Here is a 9916-nt window from a genome sequence, read left to right as displayed (position 1 = left end):
AAAAATATAGATATTTTTTAAAACATTCAAAACACCTTCTTTTTCCATTTTTTCAAATAAAAATTTAAATACGATAAGAATATAGCTATTGCTGCATACAAAAATGTCCAGACTATTAAAATATATCATAATGTATCCCTTGTGGTGAATGTCATAAATGAAAAAAAAAAAAAATGGTAGAAGTGCAAACTTTTGGTCACTTCGCATCCTGCAAAATATGGAGTAAAAAAGTCCCATGTACCCTAAAAAAAAACCTGCAGATAGCAGCAAAAAAGTGAGCCTTCACCCAGCCCCATAGGGTGGGTTCACATTGAGGAGATCTCGCGGATAAACTCAGCGGAATTCCGCCGGCTGTACGCACTCACGGACGTGTGCCTTTCCGCCGGCTCCATAGACACCATTGTATCTATTCCGCATTTCGCCGAAATAATTGACATGTCAGTTCTTTCGGCGGAATGCGGAATCAGCCGGCCTCTAGAATGGTGTCTATGGAGCAGGCGGAAAGGCGCGCGTCCGTGAGCGCATACAGCCGGCGGAATTCTGCGGAGTTCATCCGCGAGAATTCCTCGATGTGAACCCACCCATAGACAGAAAAAACAAAGTTATAGTCAGAATGATGGTAAAAAAAATGTTTTTCTTTACTTTAAAAACAATGTAAACTGGGTATCACTGTAATCATTCCGACCCATAGAATAATAATCACACGGTGAACTGTGTGGGAAAAAAAGAAACTTCACAAACACGACACAATTTTTTTAATTTATCTAATTTTTTTTCCTGTTTTTGTTTCACAATACTTTTGTATTGTAAAATTAAGTGTGGTATTGAAAAGTACAATCAGCCTATCAAAAAATGAACAGAGCGATCAGCTGTTGTCCGCAATCGATATGCGCTCTTTTTCTTTTAATTCCAAGTTGCAATGAATGTGATTGGTTGTACTGCGATCATTTGTACAGACCACCTTATTGTTGTCCGCACATCACCTCCATGACCTGCAAACTATTTTTGTACTTGCATAAAATATGCGATCGGTGACAAACAAGCATTTTATTGGTAAGCCAGATAACTGAGAATGTTTGCACTGGGCGATGATGGGGAACAAACACCCATATAAAAGGCCCTTTACAGCCCAGACACAGAGTATGACCTGCTGTCCTCTTCACTACATAGTTGTTTTGATCAACATATTCTTTAGGCTTCCACCACTGTCACCAACAATAATGGCAGTTGTTACATGTCGGTAAAAGAGGAAAGAGGACAAAGCTTACTAGTCACAAGTGCAACTGATATATCATTTTACTGCCTCAGTTCTATTCATCCTCAACCTGTTGCTGTTCAGTAGTTTACACCATATTCTCCAACAGATGTGTGCCTCACTGGGGTAATATGCACACGTTACCTTGCAGAACTTGACTGGGGGTCAGTAGATCACTATTAGGCTATGTTCACAGAGTCAAAATGATGGCCATTTTTATCGGATGATTTAGTTAGAAGGGGGGTTATTTGCCCTTAAATGACGGCCATCCATAAAAACAGCCATCTTTTCAATGGTGTGGGAACATTGCCACAGGATGTACTCACACAGAATAGTTGAGTGTCAGTGAACTGTTTAGCATAAACCTCAAATAGGATGGCAGCACTATTAGGCTTAAGATTCTATAAGAGTGATGCCAGTCAAACAGGCCAATATTGTCCAGTGTTACAGGACTTTTTACGCTTGATAAAAAAAATTCTCATGAGATGGCTGGATATCTCCTCATGTAATAGGGCACGTGTTGCTAAAAGATAGAAACATAGAAACTTGTAGTCAAAAAGAGCCCGTACAGGAGACTGTCCAGAGCAGGAGAGGTTTTCTATGGGCATTCCCATAGAAATCCTCTCCTGCTCTGGACAGTTCCGGTCTCAGCCAGAGATGTCAGCAGAGAGCACAGTGTCAGTCTGAAAATAAAACACTTCCTGCAGGACATACAGGAGCTAATAAGTATGGGAAGACTTGAGATGTTTTAATAGAAGTAAATGACAAAATCTATATAATTTTCTGACACCAGTTGATTTGAAAGAAAGATTTTCGCTGGACAACCCCTTTAAAGGGGAACTATTAGCAGGTTAGACAAATCCTACCTGCTGATAGCTCCATATGGGGCACTATTGATAAAGGTACTGTATGTCTTATCTTCATTCTCTGCACTGTTCCCATGCAGTTTTAATGTTGTCCTCTGTCTGGTAAGGCCATTTGGAGCACTGCCCTCCCCCAGAGCTGGATCGGCACTATGGGGATGGGACAAACAACCTTACCTTTCTGTGTATTTTTACACAGGGGTGTTCTTGAATTTTGGTACAGATTTATTGCTGCAAAAAGATACAAGCCTGACATATAGTCTAGATGACCTATAGATTTGCCTTAGTTTAATTTTGTACACTATTGTATCTTGACTTGAAGGCAAATGTACATGGAAGTGAATTACCCGATAGTGTACATGGTGTCAATACGCTTTTGTGTGTTATCAGGGAGGAAGGATATGTAAAGCAGCTCTCTGGTGCCACCTTTTAGTAGTAGCTTTCCTACAATCAAGGTTTATGGAAGCTTCAGTACAAGACCAGGAGTAAGAACTTGCCCCGAATGGACAAACAAAAGATTAAAAAAAAAAAAAAAAGTTTACATTGCCAAATATGTGGCACTGTGTATACCCATAGTCTGCGATCCTCAAAGGTAAATCACACAAGTACAACCCTTAACTCCTCCAGGGACAAGCCTCGCTCTGTATCAACATTATAAAAAAAAACACACAATAAGGATCTAGGGCCAAGCACTTTCACTGGGCTGCATTGATTGGCTTAATGACCCCTTTGTCCAAAAGTCATAAGACAGACTTTAGCGCTTAGACCTTGAGATTCCTAAGCATGGACATGAGGCTAGAACCCCCACAGAGTACAGCTTGAGGTTATAGGACAGCCATAAATCAGACCAAAGGGTTGTGGGGTCTTCTTCCATATGTACGAAGGCTGGGCTGGAGTTTGCAAGCATTTGAGAGATATTCCTGGAAGCTCATTCCCTGCACAGTGGGAGGGAAGCAAGACTGAATATTCCCACTAAGCTCCATGGTGAACTGGCAACTGGTTAGGGAGTTTTGGTTCCAAATAAAACTACAGGTATTTTGGGCTGTAAAATGTTGGAATTCTGAGGATTACATGTGCCCTGGGTGTATCTAAAGAACTCTCCAACACAGATCCCCTGCACTATACTGAACGTACAGCAGCTGCACTCCAACAGAAGAAGCACCTGCCAAACCATCCCCCATACAGCTGTCAGACTGTACCCCCACAGGTGCAGGGAAGACAGTGCTGAAAGACTGGGCAGCCCAAGAACAGTGGACATATGCCTTCATCTAAAATCTTATACCGATTGTTATTACAACCCCCCCCCCCCCCCCCCCCCCCCAGAGTAACAGTCTAGACCTAGAACCAGCATTAAACTCAGAACAGCTGTCTGCAGCAGCAAAAAGTTGATTTATTAAAAAAATATAATTACAATTTATAAAATATATATACACAATAAAAGTCTTAAAACTAAGACAACTTTTTGTTTTCGGTTTCTTTTTTTTTTTTTTTTTTTACATAACATACATATGCATCCTGCACGACAGGTTACTCTGGAGATCACATCCTCATTTTAGGAGCACTGCCGAAGTGTCTCCATTACTTGTGCCAGGTGCATGTATCATCTTCATTCTTTACATTTTGTAGTGCTCTGTGTTCATCCAAAGGCACTGCATGAGACATGTGCATCTTTGGAGCACAGCAGGCCAGCTCTAGTTGGTTGCCCCATGTTTGTCCAGTCACAAAGGCTTGGATTTTGAGTACCTGTTTTGCGCTCCCCTTCTCAGACAGGTACATTTTCATGTTTTGACAGTCACATAATTTAGGCTTGAACATTCACATCACTTGCAGACATATCTTTCTACAGTCCGCTCACATTTCTTACACATGACATAACAGCACCAGTAGTATTTGCACTGGCAACGCTCCACAATTGTTTCTGTATAAACATTGTACCCGCGGCCACAACACATCAGGTTACAGCTGTCACTGCCCACTGAGGTCTTGTTGCAAAGTCTGAAAAGAAATTAAAGAGAAAATGTTAGAACAAGCAAATTTGAAAATAAAATAAAAAAAAAAATAAATAAAAAAAAAATAGATACTAGCTACTTGCTTTACCAAATAGAAAAAAAAAATTCAATGATAAATAAAATTACCATGTTTATTTCATTCTTTTCATTCACTATATGTATTACTTAGAAGTAACAGGTAGATTGTGTAGATTGTAATGTTTGGTAGCCTTTACGAATGAGTTTGCTTTGCTAGTTTTTTTTCTGACTTCTGTTAAACATATGGGCTAAATATAACTTTTACTGCCTATAAGTGTAGAACCTATGACCTCAGGCACAGATATGGAACACTTCCAGAATGTTGTGAGGGGCTCAAGCACTGATACTCCCAACTAGTGTTTTTCCATGGCATCAAATCAAGAGGAAGTTTTTGCTTACCGATCTTGTGTTCCATACGAGCCCAGCTTGGGATTCTTGGTGCAGTAGTCAGGTGAGCTATTCAAGTAAACCAACTCAGACTCTCTAACTGGCCTGATGTCCAGCTCCTTATGAACCAAATGTTTACGCGTTCCCATTTGTCTATGAATGACTTTGGTTGCAGCCAAGTACTTGGACTTCAGCTCATCAGCTATGTGTGGCAGATCCTGGAGACCCTTCCAGCAAGTCTTCACTGAACATGAACCAGACACTCCATGGCATTTGCACTTTGTCTCCACTGAATCCATTAGCACCTAGGTGAAAAGTAATACTCAATGAGTATAAAAAACCCACAACAAAGCAGTGGTACTTGAAAAGATTGTGCAAGAGATGGGCTATGTAAGATAAACCAGCTGCTGTCAAGGTGCTAAGAGGTAGTCCATTCTCTGCCATCTATTAGAACCTGGAATGTGCTCCCGAGTATGAGATGGAGATGCTCCTCAGTCTTTGTAATAAGTGCCATCATGAAATAAATTTGACAGTGTTCTCTACAATCATAACGTTAAAGGGGTATTCCCATCTGAAGTTATTCCTTATTTACAGGGACCACCAATGATTGCGAGAATGGGACAACATTTTCCCTGGAATGAATAGAGTTCACCACACGTGTGGGTAGTGCTCTGGTCATTCTCTTTTGAGCTGCTGAACATAGCACGGGCTGTTCACTCCCTTATTAGTTTACCCACTAATCACCTTGATATCCCCCCATTCTGTGAAATGGCGATAACTTTTTTTTTTTCAAATGGGAATACCCCTGTGAATTTTTCACAAATTTATAGTTACTTTAAAGACCATATAATTTCCTCCAAATTCAGGTTGCTTACCTGTCTACCAACAGCATTGTTGTGCAAGTTCATCAGCTTAGTAGCTTGCGTTCCAAACTTGCTAGATTTCATTGGAGCGTCCACAAATGCTGATCCCATTTGAAGGCCATAACGCAGGTTGTCACCACATCCTCCCCAACGAAAATTAGGTCCAGGAACCTCAGCTGGGGTTGCACCACAGGAGCATGTGGGTAACTCCCCTGAGGCACAGGCTCGGGCAATGGTGTGACTTATAGCTGCAGATGCCAAGGCATACACAAAGGCAGACTCTCTCGTTCCTGAAATGTAAAGAAAATGTATCAGGAAATGTCAACTGATATCACTTTTTTCCTCTAAGAGATTAAAGCTGCTACAGTAGCGCCTTCAATGATCAAGCCAGTGTTGTATGTGTTTACCTTTCAGCAAGTCTGGGGTGAAGTGCGGAGCAAGTTCAATCGATGAGCAATTCCATCGCATGTCAGAGAACGCCAGCTGGCAGGTTAGTTTGGCCTGTTTTGCTGCATTAACCACACTCTGCATTAGTTCCAGGTTTCTCTTGCAGAGCTGGGTCTGGTCAGGAACCAATCCTTCGAGTAGTCTGCAGTGCTCGCTCTCATTCCAGGCTACTCGACTGCCATTTACTGTAAGACCCCTGAAAGATAAACATCAAAGCATAAGATTAGAAGGGTACAGACAGCAGCATGAAAGAAAAGGAAAATTCTTAGCCATACTTGCTCAACTACTTTCATTATTTCCACAGATGGGAATGGCAATGCAACCATAGCTACTGTTCCATTCATTCTCTGCCTGGCAGCCATCAACCCAAATAGGTCAATGGTTTGGAGGAAAGATGTGGAGCTCATCTCTTGGACACTCACCTTACAGGTATACATGGCATAACCTGTCTAAGGTGTAAATACCTCTTATATTCTGCAGTGCTTACAACTGGGAATGTAAAAAATAAATAAAAATAAAAAATAAATCAGTAAAGTGTCACAGAGACAGATCAATAGAGGGTCTAAAGGCCCTATTCCACGGAACGATTATCGTTCATAAACTCGCTCCAATGACCGCTCGTTAACGATAATCGATTTGTGGAATTGGTGTAAACGAGCGAACGACAAAGGCAAAATCGTTATACTGTCGTTCAAAATTGTTTTTCAGCAAGTCGAAAAAAAGTTGTTGGTCTTTGAAAGATAATTCGCTAATCGGTTCGTAAAATTAGAAATCTTTCAGTCGTTCGTGAAAAGGTTTAAAAAAAAAAAAAGCAGGTGTGTCGTATGGTCATGATCACCCCGGCGAACATTTTAAACGATCATGTAACGATCGCAAAATAATCGTTACACTACATATATCGTTCAGGTTGTGTTATCATTCGCTAAAAAAAAAAAAAAAAAAAAATATTGTTTAGTGATAGTTAACGAGCGGTCGTTGGAGCGAGTTTATGAACAATAATCGTTCCGTGGAACAGGGCTATCAGAAAAGATATGGCTGCCAGCAGCAGCTTACAATGTTCACACTACATTTTTCCTATGCATTTCTTTCAAATGTTTTTGCAAAAAGATGAAAAAAGGGATGCAAAAACGTATGCATTTGTGTGCATCCGGTTTTTTCCATTGACTTTATATAAAAAAAAAAAAAAAGAAACGGATCAAAACAGATCCGTTTTTTCTATTTTTACAGACACAAAAATTAGGTCAACTACATTTTTGTGTAAGTAAAAAAAACCAAACATCCATTTTGATCCTTTTTTTAATAATGGAAGTCAATGGAAAAAACAAACAAAAAAAAAAAACACACGGATAGGAAAATCGTAGTGTGAACCCAGCCTTATCAACCCAGGCAGATACCACAGGAGAGACCAGAGAAGATTAGGGGTACATGAGATCTAGCACATCCACCCACATTTCACCTACAGTATTTGGCACCTGTCCTTGTAACATTACAAACTATTAAATGTAAGTCCAGGAATGAGTTCCACCTCCAAACCCCTGCTACAAAGGACACATCTAGCTCCAGCCACTATACACAGTATTTCTATGAAGAAACACTACCCCAAATACAGTGGTACCTTGGTTTAAGAGTAACTTGGATTAAGAGTGTTTTGGTTTAAGAGCTCATAGTTTTTCAAAATTGTGACTTGGTGTAAGAGCATTGCTTTGGTGTAAGAGCTCCCTGTACTGGGTGGGAGCGCGAGTGGAGGAGGGGCATGGTGTGCACAGGGTGGTCTACAGCACTGTACTCTGACCCAGGAAGTCTCCCTTACCTTCCAAAGCATAGCAGATCCACTTCAGGCTGGGGCTTACATCAGGGGACAGGACTGTGGAGGTAATCTCTCCATAGCTGTCACCCCTCTCTCCCCAGACAGAGAGTTCTGCATTTATGTGCCCACATATGTCCTGCTCCTTCCTTCATGCTCCCTGCAGTCTCTGTCAGCCCTTGTGTTTCCCATCCTCCCAATTACTGTACAATAACCTATAATATCACATATTCTGCTGTTTCTGAATGTTTATTTAATCTGTTTTACATGTTATTCAGAATAATAAATCAATATTTTTGGGGTGTGGAACCAATTGTCTGCATTTCTATGATTTCTTATGGGAAAATTTGCTTTGGTTTAAGAGTGGATTTGGATTACAAGCACAGTCCCGGAACAAATTATGCTCGTAATCCAAGGCCCCACTGTATATTGTTACTGTGATATCAACATTGACAAGAGATATTCTGCATGAAAATTTATAGTGAGCTGGCAGGGAAGTGACAACCTGGCAGCACATATTCTGTTTAGTGGTTGTCACTTCAGATCAATACAAGAGTATGTGCTGTGAACAGGAAAGTGTAAGGATTACAGGGGATGATTGAGCAGGACCCTCACCTCATTTCTTCACATCGAGCAGCATCTCAGCACTACTAAGCCCTAACTGGAACTAATAGAAGTTTGCCTAGTAAAGAGCAGTATATAGCAAAGTGCACTGGCTCCTGAAGGTGGGGAGAAGCTGATAGAAGGGACTATAGAGGGATGATGGAGAGCTGGCAGGCTCTGGATGTGCAGGAGAAGGGAAGGAGCACTTGTCAGTGAGTGTGGGGGCAGATGTTCTTGCAGGGTGCTATCCTCCACCTTCTATAATAAGACATATACACAGGGAAGATATACTCACAGCCAGTGGATGGCGCCACAAGGTCCGACACAGCAAATAAGCAATAAGTTCCAGAAATGAAATAAAGCCATAGCGGGTGAGGGAGAATCCGGGTGAGGGATGTGAGGGGCGTCCTCCGGTGACTAGATGTAGTGGCTGTACTGTGCAGGTGAGAGCCTGGGATCAGCATCCAGGGATCCGCTGTCACTTTATCTCTATGGATCTCCTCTTACTGCCTGAGAACAGCTCCCTCCTGCATTTAAAGCCCCTCTGACGTCACTGGCCCCGCCCACTGCCGGATCTGCATAGTGCAAGTGTGAGCTCTGCCCCTTACCTGATCTCCATACAGACCAGTGAGGGGGTCACTGTGGAGTCTGGCTGCATTGTCATTCATCTAGTCACTCTAGTGCTTCCTACATCCTGGTGACCTGCCAACATTACCTCTATCTATACATATTTGTATGTTATAGGAAATAATTGGAACTGTTAAGTGGATATGTCTTTCATTTTACAATTGTATATATTGTATATAATTGAATATATTTTTCCTGGACTGTAAGTTTTGTATTGGGCAGGAGCTGATGCAAATGACTATATATATATATATATATATATATATATATATATATATATATATATATATATATATGAATCTATTTTTTCTGTACTGTAATGTTTCGTATTGGGCAGAAGCTGCTGCAAGCGTTCATGTCCATCATGTGGCACCTGCAGCTGGTCACATATATTGTGCAACTCGAGGCATTTTGTGGCCGTGACTGCTGCCTAGTTAGGGTTTACACATACCATATAGGCTTTTCGAGTTTATGCTTTGTAAATCAATATTAATAAATGGTTCAATACAGCATAAAATCTGCAACATACATGCAATGTGTGAACGCCGCCTTAAGGTGTCGCAGGGGATTACCAGCATTTTCTACATCCCTGGGTAAAGTTGCACCTTTCCATTTTTGCACATATATTTTGTGAAACAAAAGCCCAGATTTTAGAGACGTGTGATGTCATACATTTCCTTCCCAGGACACGTCACTGTAATTCTAGCAGGCAGTAGCAGCACTCGGATTTGCATTGACACCTCTGTCCTCACATACAGTGGAGGTGTTAACTGCACCCCTCCCATTTCCATGACTGCTTTGAAAGTAGATTTGAGTCACTTCAGATCTATTTACATGTAAACAACTTTTTAGATCCCCGGCCAAGAGCCTTGGCGTGTCAGAGTCAGTCCAGTGACCCCCTGCTCCTCATATTCCACTATATGCAGCTCACTGCCGCAAGGTGATAATGGGGTAGGTGAGAACCATCCGCACCCATTTACGTTTCTTTGCATATATCACTTTTTCTATAATATACAGTTGTTTTTGACACACAGAAAAGA

At 41.2% G+C, this 9916-nt stretch overlaps 1 protein-coding gene across 1 annotated transcript; it reads right to left on the bottom strand.

The window, feature by feature from the left end:
- Positions 1-3770: 3770 nt before the first annotated feature.
- LOC138802768 (protein Wnt-11b) lies at positions 3771-8619 on the bottom strand. Its single transcript, XM_069986401.1, has 5 exons — positions 8545-8619; positions 5803-6038; positions 5408-5685; positions 4545-4837; positions 3771-4113 (listed from the first exon to the last, which is right to left on the bottom strand). The coding sequence occupies exons 1-5, from the start codon at positions 8613-8615 to the stop codon at positions 3939-3941; spliced, it is 1053 nt and encodes a 350-aa protein (XP_069842502.1). The 5' UTR covers positions 8616-8619; the 3' UTR covers positions 3771-3938.
- Between the last annotated feature and the right edge of the window lie 1297 nt (positions 8620-9916).

The sequence above is a fragment of the Dendropsophus ebraccatus genome, chromosome 10 (assembly GCF_027789765.1).
Source record: "Dendropsophus ebraccatus isolate aDenEbr1 chromosome 10, aDenEbr1.pat, whole genome shotgun sequence".
In the NCBI taxonomy this organism is placed as follows: Eukaryota; Metazoa; Chordata; class Amphibia; order Anura; family Hylidae; genus Dendropsophus; species Dendropsophus ebraccatus.
Note: the sequence above shows the minus strand (reverse complement) of the source record. Positions and strands in the feature narration are given on the sequence as shown.

Coding starts and splice junctions, on each gene's coding strand:
- LOC138802768 (XM_069986401.1), bottom strand. CDS start 8,615: ATGGCTTTATTTCATTTCTGGAACTTATTGCTTATTTGCTGTGTCGGA. Junction 5,686..5,802: donor CACCCCAGACTTGCTGAAAG/GTAAACACATAC, acceptor TTTACATTTCAG/GAACGAGAGAGTCTGCCTTT. Junction 4,114..4,544: donor TCGTATGGAACACAAGATCG/GTAAGCAAAAAC, acceptor ATTTCTTTTCAG/ACTTTGCAACAAGACCTCAG.